The following is a 26131-nucleotide window of genomic DNA, read 5'->3' on the forward strand; positions in this document are numbered from 1 at the left end:
AAACACAAACAGAAACAGAGCCCCAGGACAGCAACACAATTAGACCCAACCAAATCATGAGAAAACCAAAAAATAATTACTTGACACATTGGAAAGTATTAACAAAAAAACTGAGCGAACTAGAATGCTATTTGGCTCTAAACAGAGAGTACACAGTGGCAGAATACCTGACCACTGTGACTGACCCAAACTTAAGGAAAGCTTTGACTATGTACAGACTCAGTGAGCATAGCCTTGCTATTGAGAACTCGAGGACATACTCGAGGAGACAGGCTATGTGCACACTGCCCACAAAGAATTAGAAGACAAACCCAATTTTGATAAACTCCCATATTTACTGGGAGTTTAGCCATTAAACATATGACATGTTTAATGGCTTTATTATTTTGGAATTTCTGTGAGTGTAATGTTTACTGTAAATTATTGTTGTTTATTTCACTTTTATTTATTATCTACTTCACTTGCTTTGGCAATGTTAACACATGTTTCCCATGCCAATAAAGCCCCTTGAATTGAAATTGAATTGAGGATAGACCGTATTTCAAAATAAAACGGTCGAATCGTGTCGGAGACCGTAAAAATAGGACTTGCAGCAGCCGCCCCTCCTACACACGTCAATCAAACCTCTTATCAACAACAGAGAGAGTAGTCCACCTATGGCAAGCCCTCCAGGAATCTCAACCTATCACAACCGTACTTCACCGCTTCCAACAAAACAATGCCACTCCTTCACTAACATGGCGTTTCACTAGTGGACTGGACTCTGGCTTTTTGAGATAAAATTGAGGTTTAAACGGTGTGACGAGAGACAGACCTCGTTGCAACCTGAACGTGAGTATGACAGATATGCGGATATATTTGGTGCAGTGACAGTGGTGTCATTTGCTCTGTAAATTGCTTAGCGCGCGGTTGCCAGTTATCGCAGGCGTCTCTTGACATCGATTAGAAAACGAACCTGTAAATGGCAACGCTAGCTAGATTAGCTCGTATTAGCTAGCTGGCGATGAATCGGAAACATTAGCACGTGTTTTGTCACACAGCATTGATTGTGCGAAGTTTTAGCTAGGTGCATTGCATTCTTGTTTTTCCATGGCAGAATCTGCGGACACTACCATTGACTCCCAGTTATCTAGATGGCATGTGAAACCATAAGCTCCATATGCACACTAAAACCGGAAGTCACTATAAAAGCATCATGACATGTGAGCTGTCGCTCCTCGCCTCTCTCTCCCATAGACGACAGTGTAAGTACAGGTCAAATCAGTGCAAGGAAATCCAAGGATAAGCATACGCAGAAAGGGATTACATTACATCTATTGTACATCTGTCAGCAACGAATAGTTCTGTTTCTGAATGGCTGGCTATATAAATTGATGACGTCTTTCCGTATGTGTACAGTAGTTTGCACCAGTTGCTTATTGGACTGCATTCTTACACCATGTATACATGTAAAGTAAATTATCATACAAGTTGGGTGTGGTTCCTGTACCTGTTAAGATGAAATTGTCAGAAAGACATCGTCTCTACCTCTTTCCCACTGCAGTCATGTAGCCCACAGATCTACTGACCTATAGCTAGGGAATGGAATCACCGCTGACTGACTGCTATATGCCAATACCGTAATAATTTATTTCCCTTTAATTGATCTCTTCCCCACACAGATCTACCCAGACATTCGTGACTACAGTAACTAGCCTCCAAAAACCCTGCAGTGAGTCCATGTGGGCGTGCATGGTCATCCCTTCAGACTGGCAGAGCAGGCTGACATAGCGGCACCAGGAGGGGGCCAGTGGGTGACATTGTCCTCCAGCCGAAGTTGGGGATCGAGGGGACATCCGGAGGGGATCAAGGGGACATTCGGAGGGTGAAGGCGCTGCCTATGCTCGTCTGGTGTGTGTGAGACTCGGAGCATGGTGTGAGGCTGCGCTGGTTGCCATGGAGCTACAGGATAAGAAGCAGGTGAGTTTCCTAGCGCCCAGCGACGTCAGCTGGCTCCCTGAAGTGGGCTGTTTGTGAAACAGAGACTGTGTGTGTGTGTGTGTGTGTGTGTGTGTGTGTGTGTGTGTGTGTGTGTGTGTAGCCGCTCTTCCAAGGTTTTTTGAAGCTGGCCAGAAAATGTAAGCTATTCATGACAGACACATTGAATCCGTCTTTGGTCTGGTGTCTCAAAAGAGGAACTGGACTGTCAGCTTGTTATCATGAGCCTGTACTTTAAAAGCAGTGAGCTGAAGGTTGACAAGTGTCAGCAACCACACCATCCGCTCTCATTCTCAGCCTCCTCCCTTTCTCTCACCCCGCTCTGCTGTGGAGTGTTTTGCTCCGCTCATACAGGAGTAATAAAGGCCAAGAGTATATAAGTTAAATCACAATCCAATTCATATTATTTTATCAACACCCTCGACACCATTACTTCCCACGGCTGTGAATGTACATGGGTTCTAACTTTTTACTTTACAATTGTACAATTTATTCTCCCTGCATATGAAAACCGAGCACAAGATGATTCGCACGGTGAGTCTACTGTACATGATGAGCTGATGCCCACTAAGTTGTACTTCACGTTTTAGTCTGGAAAACAGCTGTTTGAGTTGGTTTTGTTTTACAGGGACAGTGCACATTAATCAACGTTTCAGTAAAAGTGCCGGTTTTAGCCAGCCGGCTAATTTTCAACCGCAGTCCCAGGGCAGGTTATTGTGAAGATTTTCCTACAATATTCACAACATATTGAGCAATTATAGTCTGTAAAATTACTTTATCAAGCCAGCAGCAGATGAAACAAAGTAAATTCTCTCCTCCCTCTCTCCCTGGTTTTAGCTTGCTGCTATAACTGTCTAGCTGGCTAGATTTCGGGTATTTACTAGCCAATACCAGTGACAAACTTGGGTATGTTATCAACATATGGCAATACACAAACAAAATCTAGCTCACTTATTTTGCCAGCTAGAAAGAAAAGGCCACAAATGAATTCAGAAATGGAGCAAGCTAATGTTAGCTGATGCCTCTTCAACAAGAAGCAACTGTGACAACATTGAACCTAAGAATTTTTAAAATAAAACTTTCCCATTGAACAAAATCCACAGTTCACTCCTCCAAAGAAAGCCTGTCTCCGGGACTTCTCCAAAATGACCCCAGATCCACAATCAGATCCATGACCAACGCATCGCATTTTAATTTAGGCCGCAGGCAGGCTCTATTGAAAACTCCCCCGGCACCACAGACACCATCCATCGAGCCATCCACACACACAGAGCCCAAGTGCAGACAGCCAGCGGCTCCCAAAACACAAATCATGCGGCTAGCTCCAGAAATAAACTATCCACCCCTCTAAAGAAAACATGGCTCCTTTCACCGCTACGTCACCACATCCATGATAGAATACATGCCCGAGGCGTCGTGTTTCGTTTTAGCCCGCAAACCACACACACAGACGCACACAGTTTTGGCCCTAGCAACAGGGCTCTATACAAAAACATTGCCCTCCATCGCGAACAAAACAACTATTTTCCCATAGGCTTGTACTATCAAGCATGACAGCACCAGCAGTTGGCTACCAACAGTTGGCAGACATGTTCATTTGGTTACTTTAGCGTTATTCAGTGTTATTTAGGTTCCGTGTGGCTCAGTTGGTAGAGCATGGTGTTTGCAACGCCAGGGTTGTGGGTTCGATTCCCACGGGGGACCAGTACGCAGAAAGAAATGTATGAAATGTATGCATTCACTACTGTAATTCGCTCTGGATAAGAGCGTCTGCTAAATGACTAAAATGTAAAAATTGATGGAAGATGTGAGCTACCGGTAAATGCGGTAGTTCTATAGCTAGTTAACGTTAGCATAGAGGTAAGCTAGCTCTTTCACTTACAGTACTTTCGGAAAGTGTTTAGAGCCCTTGACTTTTTCCACATCTTGTTACGTTACAGCATTATTCTAAAATGGTTAAATTATATTTTTTTCCATATCATTCTACACATAATACCAAACTGAGCAATCAAGGGAGAAGAGGATCTTGAGAGGATCTGAAATTGAGAGGCTCTGCAAAGAAGAATGGGAGAAACTCCCCAAATACAGGTGTGCCAAGCTTGTAGTGTCATACCCAAGGAGACTCGAGGCTGTAATCGCTTCCAAAGGTGCTTCAACAAAGTACTATGTGAAGGGTCTGAATACTTATGTAAATGTGATATTTTAATTTATTCATATTTTTTCATAAATTTGCAAACATTTTTAAGAACCTGTTTTTGCTTTGACATTATGGGGTATTTTGTGTAGATTGATGAGGGGAAAAAAGAGTTATACTCACGTTTGCATAGCAAGTGCTGCTACTCCCTGCTACCACACAAAGGTTGGGTCCCTACCCCCACTTGTTTTAGGGGCCTGGCGATTATGTAGAAGGACTATGCTCAGTTCGGGTGACTTTTTAAAAGGACTTTCTACTCCAAAAAATATATTTCCACCTCCCAGAAATTGTTAAATGATTTGTTAAAATTTTGGGTAACTTGGGGCCACTCCACCACCAGGGGTAATACGCCCCCTGTCTGTACTTCTCACAGAAACCATTTCATGGCAGTTTTTCCCCCAACACTTTCACTGGTGACCACTACTCTTGCTCAACTGAAAGTGTTTTGAGGTCGGGTGGCATTTTATCCCAAGTTACCCTACAATTTACCCATGTTACATTTAGCCCCACTCTCCCCTATGCACTCACAGGGAATAGCAGTGGTAACTTACTTAACCATGCCACTGCTAAAAACTCTTGGTTTAAAATGTTGCAGTTTGCGCATATTTAGGAGTTAAAAGTAGGAATGGAATGCTGGGGTCCTCTTTTTAACAAAGGCCGTTAACTTCTGTTTTCCCTGCAATTGCAAGAATTGTCATGCATTGACTTCTTGTCAGAATGCATGTATCCCTCCCTATAGCACTCGTAACTTGTTCCTCAAGGAATAATTATCTCGCATAAAACGCACAACAAGCCGACTAGGTAAATAGATCAATCTGACAACCTCAGAGTAGAATAGTCTTTCTATTCATTACTTGTTTTGTTTGCAGAGCAAAATTACATGTGGACTGTAATTTTGTCGTGGCGCACCACCACAGTTAAACAACTGCTGCGGAAACACTGCAAAGCACAACCCTCAATACAGTTTCTCTTCTTCTTTCCACCCATGCACTCTTTCTTTCAGCTTTCATATGACTCCACTCTTTTTACACTCTCCTGTATCATCTAGCCAGACTTTGCAGAGGCACATTCAGTCAGAGCTAGTCCAGCTGGCACTGGGCTGTTGCTGAGCTAGACCAAGATTCAGTGTAGGGCAGCGAGAGATGAGACAGGCTAGCCAGGCATTAGGATGCTGAAGCGGTGTCACACAGGCTCTGACGCCCGGGTGTGTTTGTGTGTGTGTGTCCATGTCTACAGGATTTTCTGCTTCTTGACTCTGGAGAATTGTCCATTTATTTATAGCTGTGTGGGATGTGGAGCTTGAAAACAAAGCTGAGCTGAAATTAGGTGTGTCTGTGGAGTGTGGGAAAAGATTGGGTTCCCACTGACATTAGGTATGACTGTTCCTCTGCAGCTGGCTTCCCTTCCATTGTAACCCTAACCCACTGACATTAGATATGGCTGTTCCTCTGCAGCTGGCTTCACTTCCATTGTAACCCAAACCCACTGACATTAGATATGGCTGTTCCTCTGCAGCTGGCTTCACTTCCATTGTAACCCAAACCCACTGACATTAGATATGGCTGTTCCTCTGCAGCTGGCTTCACTTCCATTGTAACCCTAACCCACTGACATTAGGCATGACTGTTCCTCTGCAGCTGGCTTCACTACTGTTGCGCATAACAAAACTGAAAAATATATATAAATGCAATAATTTCAAAGATGTTACAGTTCATCTAAGGAAATCAGTCAATTTAAATGCATTCATTAGGCCCTAATCTATGGATTTCAGATGACTGGTCATACAGATATGCATCTGTTAGTCACAGATACCTTAAGAAAAGGAAAACCAGTCAGTATCTGGTGTGACCACCATTTGCCTCGTGCAGTGCAACACATCTCCTTTACATAGAGTTGATCAGGTTGTTGATTGTGGCCTGTGGAATGTTGTCCTACTCCTCTTCCATGGCTGTGCGAAATTGCTGGATATTGGCGGGAATTGGAACATGCTGTCGTACCCATCGATGCAGAGCATCCCAAACATGCTCAGTGGGTGACATGTCTAAGTATGCATGCCATGGAAGAACTGGGACATTTTCATATTTCAGGAATTGTGTACAGATCCCTGTGACATGGGGCTGTGCATTATCATGCTGAAACATGAGGTGATGGCGGCGGATGAATGGCACGACAATGGACCTCAGTATCTCGTCAAAGTAACTCTGAGCATTTAAATTGCCATCGATAAAAAGGCAATTGTGTTCGTTGTCCGTAGGTTATGTCTGCCTGTACCATAACCCCACTGCCACCGTGGGGCACACTGTTCACAACGTTGACATCAGAAAACTGCTCGCCCACACGACGCCGTACATGTGGTTTGCGGTTGTGAAGCCGGTTGGACATACTGCCAAATTATCTAAAATGATATTTAAAAAAAAAAAAATGTTTTATTAGTATTATATATATTCATATTTGTTATAATTACAATAATACTGAATGAACAATGAACACTTTAATTTTAACTTAATATAATACAAAAATAAAATCATTTTAGTCTCAAATAAATAATTAAATATGTTCAATTTGGTTTAAATAATGCAAAAACACTGTTTGGAGAAGAAAGTAAAAGTGCAATATATGCCATGTAAAAATGCTAACGTTTAAGTTCCTTGCTCAGAACATGAGAACATATGAAAGCTGGTGGTTCCTTTTAACACGAGTCTTCAATATTCCCAGTTAAGAAGTTTTAGGTTGTAGTTATTATAGGACTATTTCTCTCTATACCATTTGTATTTAATATACCTTTGACTATTGGATGTTCTTATAGGCACTATAGTATTGCCAGCCTGATCTCAGGAGTAGATAGGCTTGAAGTCATAAACAGCGCTGTGCTTCAAGCATTGCTAAGAGCTGCTGGCAAATGCAGGAAAGTGCTGTTTGAATGAATGCTTACGAGCCTGCTGCTGCCTACCACCGCTCAGACTGCTCTATCAAATCATAGACTTAATTATAATATAATAACACACAGAAATACGAGCCTTAGGTCATTAACATGGTCAAATCCGGAAACAATTCTTTCGAAATCAAAACGTTTTCTTTCAGTGAAATACGGAACTGTTAAGTATTTTATCGACCGGGTGGCAACCCGAAGTCTAAATATTGCTGTTCCATTGCACAACCTTCAAAGTTATGTCATAATTATGTCAAATTCTGGCAAATTAATTACGGTCTTTGTTAGGAAGAAATGGTCTTCACACAGTTCACAATGTGCCAGGCGGCCCAAACTGCTGCATATACCCTGATCCTGCTTGCACAGAACGCAAGAGAAGTGACACAATTTCCCTAGTTAATATTGCCTGTTCACAGGAATTTATTTTAACTAAATATGCAGGTTTAAAAAATATATACTTCTGTATTGAATTTAAGAAGGGCATTGATGTTTATGGTTTGGTACATTGGTGCAACGATTGTGCTTTATTTGCGAATGCGCTTTTGTTAAATCATCACCCGTCTGGCGAAGTTGAAGTAAGCTGTGATTTGACGCTAAATTAAAAGGCACTGCATTGATTATATGGAACGCAGGACAAGCTAGTTAACTACACATGGTTGACGATATTACAAGTTTAACTAGTGATTATGTTAAGATTGTTTTTTTTATAAGATTAGTTTAATGCTAGCTTGCAACTGACCTTGGTTCCTTGCAGCCACAAGGTCCTTTTGATGCTGCACTCGCGTAACAGGTGGTCAGGCTGCCACGCAGTCTCCTCGTGGATTGCAATGTAATCGGCGTCCAAAAATGCCGATTACAGATTGTTATGAAAACTTGAAATCGGCCCTAATTAATCGGCCATGCCGATTGTCCGACCTCTGATCTCTGCTCATTTAAAACCGTGTCTTATTGGCTTCAGTTAGTTAAGCTCATTAGAGTGACGATAATTCTACCGTACAGTTTAGCTGTGCATAGGACCAAGGCAAAGCAGCTAGCAAGGTACTGCTCTGTTTCAGCTGTCATGGGCAGCCAAGCTGTGTGTACAAGGTGCTTTTTGTACCATAAATGTCCATGAATTTGTGACCTTTGAAGTGTTTGAATCATTCTTGACTGTAATGTGATTTGTGGATTCAAATGATATATTTTGTGTGTGTGTGTGTGTGTGTTTCAGGAGGAGGGGGGGGTGGGGACCCTGGGCTTGTCCACTGGTCAGGCTCTGGGAACACTGAGGGACCAGCTCACCACCCTGCTTGACCAGCACCAGACCACAGGCCGTGGCAAACAACCCACTGCACAGGTAGATACCACTGCACACACTCACATACATACACACACATTGACGCACACACACACTCTTTGTTGTAGAGCGTAATGAGCTGTTTTGTTTGTTGATGTTATTTTAGGAGCAGTGGGTGAAAAGCTTCCTTCACCATGGCAACCGTCACTCCTGTCTCCATTGGCCGGGAGCCGCCCTCACACTGCTGGTGGTGGTGGGACTTCTCTGTTGTTATGGCAACCAGCCGCACGGCAGGTGTGTTTGACTGTAGAGCTGGGACAATAGACAGAACATTATCCACACAGACCATATCGTTCATTACGATAAGTAGCCTATACTAGAGAAATGTGAAATAAGTGTGTTAATATGGGGGATTGTTAATGGGACAGTTGGTGGCTACAACCATCAGACTAGTAGTAGTAGTTTAAAGGATCATTTGAATAATCGGTGGTGCACATTCATGTTATAAACTTAGCATTCTCTTTATTGTTATGGCATCAATTCAGGCAATATATTGCGGTATGGACACAAATCCATATGGTCTAATTTTATTTGATTGTGGGTGTTGTTTAGACTGGAACGTGTGGGTGGTGTTTAGACTGGAACGTGTGGGTGGTGTTTAGACTGGAACGTGTGGGTGGTGTTTAGACTGGAACGTGTGGGTGGTGTTTAGACTGGAACGTGTGGGTGGTGTGTAGACTGGAACGTGTGGGTGGTGTTTAGACTGGAACGTGTGGGTGGTGTTTAGATTGGAACGTGTGGGTGGTGTTTAGACTGGAACGTGTGGGTGGTGTTTAGACTGGAACGTGTGGGTGTTGTGTGGACTGGAACGGGTGGGTGTTGTGTGGACTGGAACGGGTGGGTGGTGTTTAGATTGGAACTTGTGGGTGGTGTTTAGACTGGAACGTGTGGGTGGTGTTTAGACTGGAACGTGTGGGTGGTGATTAGACTGGAACGTGTGGGTGTTGTGGGGACTGGAAAACGGGTGGGTGTTGTGGGGACTGGAAAACGGGTGGGTTTAAGTTCCAATCAGAGCTTCCTCATGGTAAAATAAGGTTGAAACACAGGAATCCCCAACAGTCTGAATACTATCATATCTCTCCTTTTCTCCTCTCTCTGTAGTTCTGGGATAGAGTTGGTGAACGCTGCGGCCCTCCTCATGCTCTTCACGCTGAGCTTCATGCTGATTGGTCGACAGCAGAGGCTGAGGAGGACTGAGATGGTGCACCGACTCAACAGCATCATCAATCAGCTCAACGGTGAGAGAAAAGGGGGGATGGCGCAAGGAGATGAGAGTTGACAGTTGGAGATTTAAATGGAGGGAAAATGTTAAGTAATAAACACTTTTACTTGAGGTTGGCAAGTTTCCACCATTCTCGTTTTATGATCCTATCTTTTAATTTCCCCTTCCACCCTCTCTCTCCCGCCTCCAGGCTACCTGTCGGGCTGGGCAGATTTGGGTGAGGGGATGAGGTGGTCTCCCTCCCTTTACCCTGACCTGTACACCCCCTCCTCCCCCTCCTGGTCACTCCACTGGACCTACCGCGACTCCAACCTGGTCAACCTGCCTGTGTCCCTACTGGTGGAGGGAGACGTCATAGCACTACGGCCAGGACAGGAGACATTCGCTTCTCTCAGAGGCATCAATGTACGGCGAGAGGGAAAGAGGGGGGTGGAGAGAGGGAGGGAGGCGTAGATGGTAAAGGTGAGAGGGAAAGAGGGGGGTAGAGAGAGAGAGAGGGGGGGTGTAGATGGTAAAGGCGAGAGAGGAGGTGGATACTGCTTATGTGGATGTCTCACCTGTATCTCCCTTCTCCAGGATGACGATCATATAGTTCTGGAGCCAGGTGACATGTTCCCACCTCGTTCCCCCCCTCCCTCCCCCCGGGGGGACCAGAAGAGGGGTCCCCAGAGCCCCCAGCAGCACCGCCTCTTCAGGGTGGTCCGCACGCCCATCCTCGACAGCGTCAGGTGGGCAATGCATCCTCTTGAGGCTGAACAGTCAGACAAACTTTGATTTCGAGGTGAACGGGTTTGAGGTAATAATTCACCACTCTCTAGTTTGCTATCCAACAATTCTTGGTCCAAGAATTCAACTCGAGGAGAAAGTTTGCGCAAATCATGAATGATCATCTAGAGTCAAAGGAAACCTGAAATTGTCCCGTGATTGTGACGTCTCAGTGTGTCATTTTGAAGCAGTTTAAAGATACTGGGCAGGTTTCCCAGACCCACATTAAGTCTAATACTGGTCTAAACTGCATGTTTGTTGTTGTCCAAGATGAGGCTCAAACCGTCTCATGACTTCATCTGAAATGACTGACACCCCTGGCTGAATCCACCTCTGTGCTTTACAGGAACAGTCTGGACCTGGCTCTGTCTCGACCAATCACAGCCCTGGATAACGAGAGGTTCACCGTTCAGTCCATCATGGCCAAGTTCGCCTGCCCTATTGTACTGGTGAGGAAAGCAAACACAGAAACACAGTTTCTTAATTAAAGCCACTTGACGTTGTCCCTCATGTTATCCCTCTCTCCTCCTATAGATGGCGTTCTTGGTTGTGAATACAGTGCGTTATTTCTTTGACGCCCCTAGCCTCACTCCTGGACGCTTCAACTTCATCCAGCTGCAGGTATGGAGACTGAACACCTCTTCCTGGCCGTGCCCCTTCTCTATATTTATAGCAGGGTTGGCTAACCAGTGGGGACGGAATCTCTTCAAACCTATAAAATATTCCTATTGTAATAAGTGTTGTGTTCCAGCTGATGGGAGTGCTGCCCATCCTTCCCCTGCTGTTTCCTGTCATGTGGGTGCTGGTCAACACCTATGGAGAGGCTAGCGTCCTGGCTGAGTCCAGCAGAGCTTCTCCTACTGGCCTGGTGAGAAACACATACACAAGCGCCATGCGAGACACAGAGAGATGCCTCCTGTGTGGTTTAACTAGCCTCTTCTCTCGCCCCAGCTTGCTAAGTTCTCCGAGGACACTTTAAGCAGCTACACTGAAGTGGTGTCCTCCCAGGTATAACTCCTCAAGTCCTACCCCTGCCTCCCCCCTCACTCACTCGTCCCCGTCCTCACGCTGCCCGCCCTCGCCCCTGCACCCACCACTGTGAAACCCTGTAGCTCACACACACCCGCCTCACTCATCTTCTTTTGTTGTTTGAGTTTGGGACTCCAATCATCTATTTGGTTTTGCATTGTTTATCCCTAATGTGATTGATTTTCCTCAACTGGCATGATGAGATCTCTTGTCTCTTTGGAATTTCTATTGGTTCTCTCTCGCTGTCAGCCAATCAGTCTTTCTCCGATCATCCCTAATGGAAGGGCAAATTTGACTCATCTAGTTTGGGCAATTTTTCATCATACCATTTCTTCAGCCAATCATGTAACCCTTTGACTCCCCCCACAAACGGCAGTACTCACCGCCCCCACCTCTACGTTACTGACACATTGGCCCAGTCCAGAACTAACCCCTTCCCTGCTATAGGGCTTGGTACTGGATCGGCCTTTCCCATGAGCCTGCCACTTCTGTCCTCTAGCTTGCAATGCATGATGGGGAAACTCTGCCTCACTAGCTGTGTACTTCAACTCTCAAACGACTTCCTTTCCTTGTGTCCTTTACTCAAATGCTTTACTTGATGAACATTAATCTGGAAAGGGTCAGAAGGACCTGGGAGAAATATAATTTCTTAAGAAAAGGAAGCATCTGAGAGTATTGGGTCACAGTCCCTGATTGCATCGCCTGGACTGTAGTCAGACTGAAGACATCTAAAATTACGTCTACAAATACTGTGTTTACTCACATTTAGGTTTCAACCATTCTGGGAAAGATGAAGGTGTTGTAGAGGTGTTTTATTTGCCACTAGTTATATACCGTGCCTTCAGAAAATATACAGACCCCATGACTTATTCCACATTTTGTTGTGTTACAGCCTGAATTCAAAATTGATTAAATATATTTTGTTTACACACAACACCCCATAATGACAAAGTGAAAACATGTTTTTAAAATGTTTGCACATTTATTCACACCACTGAGTCAATGCATATTAGAAGCACCTTTTGGAATCGATTACAGCTGTGAGTCTTTCTGGGTAAGTCTCTAAGAAGAGCTTTGCACACCTGGATTGTGTAATTGCACATTATTCTTTTTGAAATTCTTCAAGCTCTGTCAAGTTGGTTGTTGATCATTGCTAGACAGCCATTCAAGTTGATTTAAGTCAAAGCTGTAACTAGGCCACTCAGGAACATTCAATGTCGTCTTGCTAAGCAACTCCAGTAGATTTGGCCTTGTGTTTTAGGTTATTGTCCTGCTGAAAGGTAAATCCATCTCAGTGTCTGGTGGAAAGCAGACTGAACCAGGTCTTCCTCTAGGATTTTGCCTGTGCTTAGCTCCGTTTTATTTTTATCACCAATCCTTAATGATTACAACTATATCCATAACATGATGCAGCCACCACTATGTTTGAAAACATGGAGCGTTGTAATCAGTAATGTGTTGGATTTGTCCCAAACATAATGCTTTGTATTAATTGCTTTTCCACATTTCATGTAGTTTTACTTCAGTGTCTTGTTTGTAAACAGGATGCATGTTTTGGAATATTTTTCATTCTGTACAGGCTTCCTTCTTTTCACTCTGTCATTTAGGTTAGTATTAGGATTGTGGCGTAAATACAATTTTCTCCAATCACAGCCATTAAACTCTGTAGCTGTTTTGAAGTCAACATTGGCCTCATGGTGAAATCCCTGAGGGGTTTCCTTCCTCTCCGGCAACTGAGTTAAGAAGGACGTCTGTATCTTTGTAGTGACTTGGGGTGTTAATTACACTTTGGATGGTGTATCAACTTCACCATGCTCAAAGGGATATTCAGTATCAGCTTTTAAAACTTTTTTTTACACATCTACCAATTGGTGCTCTTCTTTGCGAGGCATTGGAAAACCTCCCCAATCTTTGTGTTTGAATCTGTGTTTGAAATTCACTGCTCAACTGAAGGAGTTTACACATATGTGTTGGTTACAGGGATGAGGTAGTCATTCAAAAATCATGTTAAACACTTATTGTACACACAATGAGTCATTTTTTTTATTCATTGGTAAACCTTTCTTTAAACATAATTCCATTTTGACATTATGGGGTATTGTGTGTAGGCCAGTGATACAAAATCTCAATTGAATCCATTTTGAATTCCGTCTGTAACACAACAACATGTGGAATAAGTCAGGAGGTTTAAATACTTCCTGAAGACACTGTATCTACCTCAATTACCACTGTAGCCCACTATACTGTAGATTATATTGCCTGCAAAATTGAGTCAACTATGTATCAACTATATACATTTTTTTAGTGGGTGAAAATGCTATCTAGTCTAAATGTGTGTTTGTGTGTGTGCAGGAGATGCTGCGGTGTGTGTGGAGACACCTGGTGGGCGTGCTGAAGGGAGAGTCACAGACACTCTGCTACACTTCCAGCCTGCTACACACACTTGGCTCTGTCACTGTAAGTGTGTGTGCATTTGCGTGTGTGCATTTGCGTGTGTGCATTTGCGTGTGTGTGTGTGTGTGCATTTGTGTGTAACTCGCTCTCTTTCTCTCTCTAGGTGTTGTGTTGTGTGGATAAACGGGGTGTATTATCCTGGCCTAACCCCAGTCCAGAGACGGTGCTGTTCTTTAGTGGTCGCGTGGAGCCGCCTCACAACGACAGTCAAGAAGACCTGCGAGACGACCTCTCTGTCAACTCCGAGGACCGGGACGAGGTGGGTGTGTGTGTGTGGGTGGTATGTCGTATCTTCCTATATACCGGTATGGATACATTTACTTCACTGGTTCTAACAGTATTTCAATGTTTGGTTAAATGTGATACGCCACTCCGCTGTGTGTAACGTCCGTTTTTATAGTTTCCTCCGCTACTTGAGTCGTCTCTCATCATGCCCCACCCCTGTCACTCAAGGAGCACAGTTGTTGCTCGACCACAAGTCCGCTTGACGCTCACTATTCAGTCTGCATGGTCAATGCAGCAGATGAAACAAGACGTTGACGACAACGATGCTGCTTTCCGCTTTGGCTATTTCAGCCACGCCCGTGTCTGACATGTGTATAAAATCGAGCACACAGCTATGTAATCTCCATTGGCAGTGGAATGGCCTTACTGAAGAGCTGTGACTTTCAACTTTGCACCGTCATAGGATGCCACCTTTCCAACAAGTCAGTTGGTCACACACTGCCCTTCTAGAGTTGCGGTGTGCTTGATTTTTATACATCTGTCAGCAACGAGTGTGGCTGAAATAGCCGAAACCACACATTTTAAGGGGTGTCCACGTACTTTTGTATACATAGTGTATATTAGTATGGTTTTTTTTTTTTTTGTATTTAAAAAAAAAATATCTAACATTAATTAAAAAAAAATCTTCCACTTTGACATTAGAATATTTTGTGTAAATTGTGTAAATTGTTGACAAAAAATGACTAGTCCATTTGAATCCCACTTTGTGAGACAGCAAAATGTGGAAAAGTCCAGGGGTGTGAATACTTTCTGAAGGCTTTGTAGTTCCCATTGTCTTCCGTGAGATGGCTATCTGACGTGAGACAATGATCTAGTTCCTGTGAGACTCGTTTGATAGGTGAGTGTCTTTTCAGCAGTGGTGGTAAAGATACCTTAATAGAAAATCACTCAGTAAAATACTTCTTGAGTAAAAGTATTTTTTTAAATATACTTAAGTATCAAAAGTAAAATTATGAATAATTTCACATTCCTATTAAGTAAACCAAACGGCACGATTTAACGTTCCTATTAAGCAAACCAGACGGCACGATTTACGATTTATTTTATTTTATGGATAGCCAGGGGCACAGTCCAACACTCAGACATAATTTATAAACGAAGTGTTTCGTGAGTCCGCCAGATCAGAGGCAGTAGGGATGACCAGGGATGTTCTCTTGATAAGTTTGTGAATTGGACCATTTCTGTCCTGCTAAGCATTCAAAATGTAATAGTACTGAGAAAAATAGTATGGAGAAAAAACACTTTCTTTAGGAATATAGTGACCTAAAAGTTGTAAAAAATATACCCCAAAAAACAACTTAAGTATTTATTTACTTTATTTTAACTTGAGTACTTTCAATCACTGAAAAGCAGTGGTGTAAAGAGTGATGTCTGATTGGCTGTTCATCCTGTCCGTCAGACACAGGAGGGGGAGGCTCTGCTGTGTATGCCAATGATGGATGGATATGAGCCCAGCGAGACGTCACATGACACTGGCTGTTCGCAAGCACGGGAGACACACCCACGCACCAAACACCCCTCAGGATCTAATGTCAGCTTCAGCCACGACACAGATGGCGGGGATCAGGGCCCTGAACAGGTAAAACACACACACACACACACACACACATCCTGTATATCATTCTCTTGTCATCTTACTACACAGCGTTTCTCTCCCCTCTCTCTTCTCTTTCTCTCACCACCCCTCTCTCAGGACATGGTGGGTTGCTGTGACAACGACGCAGAGGACTACGTGTGTGACTACCACCTGGAGATGTTGAGTCTGTCTCAGGACCAGCAGAACCCGGTGAGTATCCAGTTTGACGAGCAGGGCTGGCAGTGCCACCTGCCCAGCCTCAAGCCCCTGGGCCTCAACATCCTGCTCAACCTGTGCAACGCCAGCGTCACCCAGCAGCTCTGCCGCTTCTCCGACCACCTCAGTAACCTGGCGCTGCAGGAGAGCCATGGGGCCGTGCTGCCCGTCCACGTGCCCTGGGGACTGTGTGAGCTGTCCAGGCTTATAGGTGAGGAGAGGAAGAGAATCACACAGAAAACTATACATTTACTTTGTGAACTCCAGACTCATACACACTGACCCCTTCTCTTTCTTCCTGGGTTTCTCTCAGGGTTCACTCCTGGAGCGAGGGAGCTGTTTAAACAGGAGAACCACCTAGCTCTGTACCAGATGCCCTGTGGGGAGAAGGCCAAGGAGTCTGTCCCTCGACGCCAACATAACTTTACCAAGAGACAACCTCCCATCAGCCACCTCATCTCCCTCTTCATAAGAGACTCCTCTTCCAGTGAGAATAGCTCAATTTGTATTTAATTTTTTTCTCTAACTCTTTTTGTTCTTTGTATTTCTCCCCTCTCACTTATCTCTCTTACCCTCCCTCTTCTTTAACCCTTGACCTCTTTCTTGGAATAATTTTTTGCACCTCTGTGACCCCTGAACTATCACCTCTAGATAACGTCCAGATGTTGTCTCACGGCTCAGCTGACCTCATCCTGGAGGCCTGCACTGATGTCTGGGACGGATCCGACATCTATCCCCTCTCTGGCTCCGACAGGTCAGAACAGCCTAATAACAGCCTTATGGCAGCCTTATGAAAACCATTATTAACCCTTTATATGGTAACCCCTCTACAGGAAGAAGGTTCTGGACTTCTACCAGCGGGCCTGTCTGTCGGGATACTGCTCTGCTTTTGCCTACAAGCCCATGCAGGTGTCTCTGTCCAACCAGCTCAATGGGAAATGTGTGGAACTAGCCCCCGGACCCAACCTCTTCTCTGGGGTAGAACTGCCCTCCACCACCCCTATCAAACATGTCTCCCGCAGGAACTCCTGGAGCTCTGATGGTGAGGGAGGGATTGAGGGAAGGAGGGATTGAGGGAAGGAGGGATTGAGGGAAGGAGGGATTGAGGGAAGGAGGGATTGAGGGAGGGATGCAGGAAGGGAGATGCTGCTACACTTACAGATGTGTTTTGTACCTTAGTGTAACTTTTGCTTGGATGTATTTTTGTCTTGTCCCCCTCTTCTCTCTCTCTCTCTCCATAGAGGGTATAGGAGGTGTGGAGAAGGACGACTGTGTTCAGGCTCTGAGTGGTCAGATCTTCATGGGGATGGTGTCATCCCAGTTCCAGGCTCGTCTGGACACCGTCAGGCTCATAGACGCACTGGTCACCGCCTGCATACGCTTCGTCTACTTTTCTATGGAGGACGAACTACGCAGCAAGGTGTGTGTGTGTGTGTGTGTGTTTGCTGAGATGTATGTGATGATGATGCCGATGATGATGATGATGATCTGTCTGTTTTGTGAATGTGGTAGGTGTTTGCAGAGAAGATGGGCCTGGAAACAGGGTGGAACTGTCATATCTCTCTGACCCCAAACAGAGACAGTCCCTGTGACGGCACCCCCAACAGCCCCGGCCAGTACTCCGTACACGATGACCATCAAGACTCTAGAGATGAGGCAGAAGGGCTGCTGTTACCGGAGGAGGAGACCACTGATGTCCCCAGCTTCCTGGAGGACTGCAACCGGGTACAGGAACAAGTACTGTTTGTCTTCCCTCGTCTGTCCCTTCCCCCTGTCTCATGCTAATCCTTCTGTCTCCCTCCAGGCCAAGCTACCTCGTGGTATCCACCAGGTTCGTCCTCACCTGAAGAACATTGACAACGTGCCTCTGTTGGTACCCCTCTTCACCGACTGTACCCCAGAGAGTGAGTCTGAACATCTCCACTTACATGAAACAACCTTTTCTGTTTTTCAAAAACCGTAGTATTTGTTTCTGAGACATTCCTATATTTTAATATACAAATCAATTGACCACGGTATAGGAGTGTATTTTATCACAAGATATGCAATGTAGTTATGCGTGTTACAGCTACGCATGTGTTAGTGCTCTAAATCTCTCACTGTGTGTAGCCATGTGTGAGATGATCAAGATCATGCAGGAGAACAGAGAAGTGACATGCTGCCTGGGGAGCTCTGCTAACTTCCGCAACAGCTGCCTCTTTCTACAGAGTGACCTCAGGTACACACACACGTAATCACATGTCACAAACACAGCAGCTGCTGCCTAGTTCATTTATAAATAGTCTTTGATGTGCGTCCATAAGTACACTTACAACCACATAATATTGCTGGACTTAATGAGAGTATGTAGAGGAATGCAGATCACACACACGCTGTTTCCTAACCCCCCCCCAGCATCGCCCTGGACCCCCTGTACCCGTCGCGGTGTTCGTGGGAGACGTTTGGCTACGCTATAGGAGCAGGGCTGAACGGGGAGGTGGAGGGTCTGTCTCCTCTCAGTCTGTCTGGTCAACTCAACACCCTGGCCTGTTCTGTCACCTTCCACCAGGGGGAGTCTGTCAGCATGGTCAAACTCATAGAACAGGTGAGACACACACACACACACACACACCAGAGGATGTGAGTGGAGCTGGAGCAGAGCATGAGTAATTTTTCTGGCACGTGGAGAGTATAAAAGTGTTTTAAAGTGTCGTCCTTCTCTCCCGCTCTGATTTCTATTGTATTTATTTAGCCTACCCCATCACTAATGCACAGAGCTGTGGATGAGTCAACCAAGAACTAGGTCACACAGCCTGTATAATTGATGGCAAGACGATGAATGAACCCATGCTGCAGAACCAGAGACGTTTTCATTTCTATACAGGCTATTTTTATTTTTTTTATGAAGAAAGGAGTAAGTTTGGAACAATACTAAAGTTGTTTATCGACTGTAAAATATGAGCGCAACAGAACCAGTTACGGCTGAAGTATCTGATCATCAATAGATTAGAGAAATAGCTATTTGTTTTTTAACACGGTGGCCACATAGCCTACCATCAGGTCGATTCTTGTTTAATAGCCTACGACATGTTGAAATGTTGAAGCTTCTTACGACAGCCTACTTCAAAACCAAATGGTACATAGTCACAAAAGTAGATGGGGTGTTTGTTAAATGATATTTTTAAACAAAATGAATTGAGCGAATTTGGAGCTGCATTTTTTGGGGAGGGAGTTCTGAGTTTTTTACATTTCGTAACTTTTTATATTTTTTGCATGGTGGGGGACGTTGGGTGACAAGTGGGATTTCCGACCACATTCTCGCTCTCTCTCTCTCATGACATTTCAGGACTTTTTGGGGAGTAAAAATGTATTGCCATTCAAAATCCTATTTTCCCTAACCTTTAACCTTAACCCCAAACCTAACCCTTAAGACTAAAATAGCATGTTAACAAATTCAGGACCTGAAAAAAGTACAGACTTTCCAAATTATTCTTGTTTTCCTACCTTGTCGGAACATTCTAGTTCTGATGAGGTAGCAAAACATGTACAGACACAAAGATACAATATATTTATTTGACAAGTTATGATTCCTTTCCAGGCACGTCACACTACCTACACCATCCGCAAGAGCTTCCTGTTCCTGTTGCAGTGTCAGCTGACCCTGGTCCTCATCCAGGTGAGAGAACACCTGTACAGCCAATTATTTTCAACTATAATAAAAGAACTGAGGATGCAACAGTTAAACCTGAATATTTGATTCCGTTATTGTTTCCCATCCCGTTGGTGTAGTTTCTGGCCTGCCTAGCCCAGCTCCCTCCTCCTATGAACATCACTGACATCCTATGGTTGTCCTGCTTCAGCTGTCCATTGCTCAGGTACCACCACTACCAACCATAGAGATTTCACACTCGTGTTATATAGTACAACAGTAGACTTACATGATACTAACCATGTCTCTGTGTGTTGTGTTGGCAGTGTTTCATTCTTAGGAAAGCCACCAGACAGTTCTGTGATGAATGTGGCCACAGGGAAGAACCAAGATGCCATCCCTAGAAAGGTACTATACCCGCACCGGCCCTGTTTCAGACATATTTGTATTTTTTATTTCACCTTTATTTAACCAGGTAGGCTAGTTGAGAACAAGTTCTCATTTACAACTGGGACCTGGCCAAGATAAAACGTAGCAATTCGACACATACAACAACACAGAGTTACACATGGAATAAACAAAACATAGTCAATAATACAGTAGAACAAAAGAAAACAAAAAGTCTATATACAGTGAGTGCAAATATTACTTCACACTATGCTAATTTTGTGAGGATTGTCATGATTTGCCAACTCCAAATATGCTGAGTCAGATGCTTATTATTGATACACTACATACCAAAAGTATGTGGACACCTGCTGGTCTAACATCTCATTCCAAAATCATGGGCATTAATATGGAGTTGGTCCCCCCTTTGCTGCTATAACAGCCTCCATTCTTCTGGGAAGTTTTTCCACTAGATGTTGGAACAGTGTTGTGGGGCCTTGCTTCCATTCAGCCACGAGCATTAGTGAGGTCTGGCACTGATGTTGGGAGATTAAGCCTGGCTCGCAGTCGGTGTTCCAATTCATCCCATCGATGGGGTTGTGGTCAGGGCTCTGTGCATGCCAGTCAAGTCACACCGATCTCACCAGACCATTTCTGTATTGACCTTGTTTTGTGCACAGGGGCATTGTTATGCTGAAACAGGAAAGGGCCTTCCCCAAACTGTTGCCACAAAGTTGGAAGAATAATCATTGTATGCTGTAGCGTTAAGATTTCCCTTCACTGGAACTTGAAAAAAAACATGAAAAACAGCCTCAGACCATTATTCCTCGTCCACCAAACTTTACAGTTGACACTATGCATTGGGGCAGGTAGCGTTCTCCTGGCATCCGCCGAACGCAGATTCGTCCGTCGGACTACCAGATGGTGAAGCGTGATTCATCACATTTCCACTGCTCCTGAGTCCAATGGTGCTGAGCTTTACACCACTCCAGCCGGCGCTTGGAATTGAGCATGGTGATCTTAGGCTTGTGTGCGGCTGCTCGGCCATTGAAACCCATTTCATGAAGCGCCCGACGAACAGTTCTTGTGCTGACATTGCTTCCAGAGGCAGTTTGGAACTGGGTAGTGAGTGTTGCTTCACACTTCAGCACTCGGCTGTCCCATTCTGTGAGCTTGTGTGGCTTACCACTTTGCGGCTGAGCCGTTGTTGCTCCTAGAAGTTTCAACTTCACAATTACAGCACTTACAGTTGACGAGGCAGCTCTAGAAAGGCAGAAATGTGACAAACTGACTTGTTGGAAGAGTGGCGTCCTATGACAATGCCACATTGAAAGTCACTGAGCTCTTCAGTAAGGCCATTTACTGCAATATTTGTCTGTCGAGATTGCATGGCTGTGTGCTCCATTTTAATAGCTGAAATAACCAAATCCCCTCATCTGAAGTGGTGTTCACATACACTATATATACAAAAGTATCTTACTCATGACGTGTACCATAGCATTCCTTTTAACATCTTGATTTGTATACATATACTTCCTGCAGACGCAGACCTACTTCCTGGGTTGTTTCCTGTTGAAGTTTGGCCTGACAGTGTGTGCCTACCTGCTAGGCTTTGGCTTCACGCTGCACGAGGTCTGCCTGAGGACCAACAACCTGACACTGGCAGAGAACACAACCATCAACTGTACTGATATCCTTAGTGTCAGTTCAGCTCGGGATGCTCCCCATTGGTTCAGAGAGCTGTCCAACGGCCTGTTGCTCACTCAGAAGGTCATGGCTGGGTTCCTGGCCCTGCACACCGGTAGGAGGAGCTCTCGGTGAACTCTCACCCCTGCATTTGTTAAGTCAGGATGCATCCTAAATGGCACCATATTCCCTATATAGTGCACTACTTTAGACCAGAGCTCTATGGCACCATATTCCCTATATAGTGCACTACTTTTAACCAGGGTGTAATATAGGGAATAGGTTTCCATTTCAGACGCAGCCTCTGACTTCTGTTCTGCCCCTGGAGAATCATGTCTTTGTTTTCCCTTCCTCTTTTCCAGTGGTCATCTCGCTAAGTTACGTCCATCGCTCCCAGCCTCTGTGGAAGAAGAACCCTTTCAGCAACACCTGGTGGTGCCTCACTGTCCTTGTAGTGTAAGTGTGTGTAGCCGAACTGTTTCCAACAACTACGAAGCGGCAGCTGCAATAGATATGTTTGTTTTTGTTGGCATCCATCTGATACTCTCACTCGTCCCCTCCCTTCCTCCCCACCTCCAGTCTGTTGGGTCAGATGGTACAGGCCACGGTGGACTACAAGCTGTGGCAGGACAGGTCGGGTTCTTTGACCTTTGGCCTGAAGGACATCCCCATGCTGGCCTGGCTGTTGGTCTCCCTGTCCTGCCTGGTGGTAGTGCTGCTCAACGAGGCCGTCAAACTACACGAGATACGGTAAGCTGGAGGAAGGAAGGGGTGAGAGGAGGAGTAGGAGGGGTATGATGGGAGGAAGATTGCGGAAAAGACAGAAGGGTTGAAAGTAGAGGATTGTGGGATGGAGGATGATGTCATGTGGGGGGAGAATGGTTCTCATGTGTTGATCTTTCCATTCCTTCTGTCTGCAGGGTGAGGGTTCGCTACCAGAAGAGACAGAAGCTACAGTTTGAGACTAAACTAGGGATGAACTCTCCCTTCTGATTGACAATTAACAGAGGGGCGTGGCAATGCATGCTGTGAACCAATCAGCCCACTGGGAAAAGATGAGGCACCAGAATCTGGAGGAGGTCGAAGTTGTCCCTAACCACTGACACAGGGTCAGATGGTTCTCATCCCTCTGTTAGGATTGGAGACAGGGTCTATCTGATTCTAGATCTGTGGTTTAGGGGAACTTCTACCTTAAACCCAGAATCAAACTCCTCTTGAGTTTGATTCATTGACTTGAACCCAGGATCACTCAACCCACCTCAACCTGAAAGCACTTTGCCTAGCAGGTCCTCCAAACCGCTACACGTGCTGGGTGGTTTAACACTGCGAAAATCCAATCTTTTTTTATTTTTTAGATTTAAATGATATTGTATCATTGTTATGTTAAAAAAAAGGAAAATCCCAAAGAATGTTCTTTCCTTTTTTGCTTTTAAAAGAAAGACAGCATAGAAATGTGAATAATTTATTATATAGTGGAATGTATTTTTTAACGCATGGGGAATGTTTTACTGTAGCCCCTACTTGAGTTTAGGGAAGGGGGTATTTTCTCCTTGTCACTGGTCTCTGATACTGGCTCACATAGGGATTATCACACTTCAGCATGTCTCCCCCTTTCACATGAATCCCAATACCATAGTAGAGTACAATAGCCTTCACCTTGAATGTAGTCAGTCATTACAGCCACTTGCTGCTGTATATCTGAACGCCAAGCAGTGCTAAAAGGAACGGATGATGTATCTAGTAACATGGCCCAGATCCTGGTCTGGGACAACGTCCTGGTCCTAAATCTGTCAAATAATTGGCATTGATAGACCTGAAAAGCCTGCAATCAGGTGATGTCTGGAGTCCACAATGTAGTGCTAACCCTGTGGATTCACGTGAACCAGTTTTTGAAAGGTTCTGTTCACCATACTAAGGATTTCTTAACAAGACTCTTTATAGCCCAGCCTTCTAGCCATATAATGAACGTGGCATGTTCTTAACCAGGATCCAAGAGGAATATCCCTTGTGATTTTCCTTCCTAACAAATGTTTCCTTTGTTTCACCCCTACACGATCCGACTCCCGAGCTAAGCCAAGGGCAATCATGCTCTAATGCAATAAGTAATGAAGATTAATTTACTATAAACAAGTAGAACCGAATTAGTCTCTTTCTAGGTAAATTGTATTTTGAAGAATGTGCTAGCCTGCCACTTTGAAACTCATGTACTGTAAGAAAGGGATTTATGGTTTAATAATCATCAATCATCCTAGACTGGTTTGATCCTTGTGTACATACTGTTTTTCCCGCCAGAGTTCTACTAAGGGACTGTGGTCTACTCAGCTAATAAGGTTTTGTCAGTGGTGTTGTAGACTAGAATACCCTCTAGGGTTCTAGAGCATCCCAGGGTATCCTGAAGGTGCTTCATGTCATCCAGTTGTCTTTTTTTACTAGCCTGTGTGCTTGTTTCTGCATTGGACAACAACAATGCGCAAGCTGACATAGTCTGCGATTCATTCCGATCACGCTTATAGACAATGCTGCTTTCAAAGGCAATAGTACTGCATTCGTGAAGATCCCATTTAAGGAAAAACTGCAGATCTCGGCTCATTTGGAAATGACCTACGTCAAGCGCTGAATGGTGGTTTCGGATTGAATCCCGGCCTAGAAGCGGAGTTAGTGAGACCCACCAGGCTACCTGTCTGTGTTGGGTGATCATATCAGTAGACCCATTTGAACTCTACAAATGATGACTAGCTACAGATTGATCGGCCACTGCTGTTCTATTTTCATTTTTGTTGTATCTTATTTTTACAGCTTGATGTGTTGATCTTCTTATCCTTGTTTCCCAAATGGCACCCTATGCACTTCGGTCTGGAGTTTTTCCCCGGTTGTATCATGTGGTCAGAAAAAACTCCTGTGCCCCAGTCAAACTATATACATGTATACATTTGATAATGCATGCGCCACACCTCTCGACTTCTCACCACGTGCTCTGGTATTGTTTACCTGTCTTTGTTTTGAATGAGGGCTACAATGCTCATGTTATATTGACTAGGAGTCGGGGCAGGGCCCAAGATGGCATAAAAACATGGTGCCTACCTTTTTAGATTAACACCTCAGGATCGGGCCTTGCACACTTGTGGTCTTCATAGGCTCCCTTTGGTTGGAGCGTACTTACTTTTTAAGTACACTATTTCATAGAAGAGTTGGTAGTTGCATGGTCTGCTAGATCTGTGTGTGAGGTAGATATAATGTAAAAGCACTGAACTACTTAGAATTCCTTATTGAATGAACAACGTAGCTATCTTACGAGGGAAAACAGACTGAAGATGTTGATTTTTATACAGTAGAATGCATAAGTACATTTCAATCCATGATTTTTTTTAAATGTATTTCCCATTTATGTATATGGACACACCTACTCATTCAAGGGGTTTCTTTATTTGTACCATGTTCTACATTGTAGAATAATAGTGAAGACATCAAACCTATGAAATAACACATATGGAATCATGTAGTAACCAAAAAAGTGTTACACATCAAAATATGTTTTATATTTTAGATTCTTCAAAGTAGCCACCCTTTGCCTTGATGACAGCTTTGCACACTCTTGGTGTTCTCTCAACCAGCTTCATGAGGAATGCTTTTCCAACAGTCTTCAAGGTGTTCCCACATAATGAGCACTTGTTGGCTGCTTTTCCTTCACTCTGCAGTCCAACTCATTTCAAACCATCTCAGTTGAGGTCAGGTGATTGTGGAGGCCAGGTCATCTGATGCAGCACTCCATCACTCTTCTCCTTCTTGGTCAAATAGACCTTATGCAGCCTGGAGGTGTGTTGGGTCATTGTCCTGTTAAACAACAAATTATGATCCCACTAAGCACAAACCAGATGGGATGGCGTATCGCTGCAGAATGCTGTGGTAGCCATGCTGGTTAAGTGTGCCTTGAATTCTAAATATATCACTGACAGTGTCACCAGCAAAGCACCATCACACCACCTCCGGCAGGTAGCCTAGTGGGTAGAGTGTTGGGCCAGTAACCGAAAGGTTGCTGGATCAAATCCCTGAGCTGACATGGTAAAAATCTGTCGATCTACCCACTGTTCCCTGGGCACCGAAGACTCCAGCCCCCCACACCTCTGATTCAGAGGGGTTGAATTAAATGCGGAAGACACATTTCAGTTGAAGGCATCCCCCTTTCCTCCATGCTTCACGGTGGGAACCACACATGCGAAGGTCATCTGTTCACCTACACTGCGTCTCACAAAGACACAGCGGTTGGAACACCGCTGTGTCTTTGGACACATCAGACCAAAGGACCGATTTCCACCGGTCCATTGTTCGTGTTTCTTGGCCCAAGCAAGTCTCTTCTTATTATTGGTGTCCTTTTAGTAGTGGTTTCTTTGCAGCAATTCGACCATGAAGACCTGATTTCACGTAGTCTCTTCTGAACAGTTGATGTTGA

General features: G+C 44.5%; 1 protein-coding gene across 2 annotated transcripts; it reads left to right on the forward strand.

Moving 5' to 3' along the window:
• Positions 1–647: 647 nt before the first annotated feature.
• Positions 648–23935, forward strand: LOC115156546 (transmembrane protein 94). 2 transcript variants are annotated; one of them, XM_029703996.1, is made up of 30 exons: positions 648–831; positions 1662–1959; positions 8311–8436; positions 8543–8670; positions 9538–9674; positions 9849–10063; positions 10235–10386; positions 10770–10872; positions 10958–11044; positions 11175–11291; positions 11375–11431; positions 13805–13909; positions 14010–14165; positions 15591–15770; positions 15885–16194; positions 16297–16470; positions 16635–16737; positions 16817–17025; positions 17225–17403; positions 17496–17708; positions 17788–17887; positions 18093–18201; positions 18378–18567; positions 19561–19638; positions 19752–19837; positions 19938–20019; positions 21541–21799; positions 22047–22140; positions 22264–22434; positions 22605–23935. In XM_029703996.1, exons 2-30 carry the CDS (start codon positions 1936–1938, stop codon positions 22675–22677), a joined length of 4017 nt encoding a protein of 1338 aa, XP_029559856.1. In that variant the 5' UTR covers positions 648–831; positions 1662–1935; the 3' UTR covers positions 22678–23935. The 2 variants fall into 2 exon arrangements, with proteins under 2 accessions (XP_029559856.1, XP_029559861.1); XM_029704001.1 differs by lacking the exon at positions 11375–11431 and having other exon boundaries at positions 649–831.
• The last annotated feature ends 2196 nt before the right edge of the window (positions 23936–26131 follow it).

The sequence above is a fragment of the Salmo trutta genome, chromosome 2 (genome assembly GCF_901001165.1).
Source record: "Salmo trutta chromosome 2, fSalTru1.1, whole genome shotgun sequence".
In the NCBI taxonomy this organism is placed as follows: domain Eukaryota; kingdom Metazoa; phylum Chordata; class Actinopteri; order Salmoniformes; family Salmonidae; genus Salmo; species Salmo trutta.

Excerpts from the sequence above, each read along its gene's own strand:
- LOC115156546 (XM_029703996.1), top strand. The coding sequence starts at position 1,936 with ATGGAGCTACAGGATAAGAAGCAG. Across the intron at positions 18,202-18,377 it reads TTTCTACAGAGTGACCTCAG|CATCGCCCTGGACCCCCTGT; the intron begins GTACACACACAC and ends ACCCCCCCCCAG. Across the intron at positions 22,435-22,604 it reads GTCAAACTACACGAGATACG|GGTGAGGGTTCGCTACCAGA; the intron begins GTAAGCTGGAGG and ends TTCTGTCTGCAG.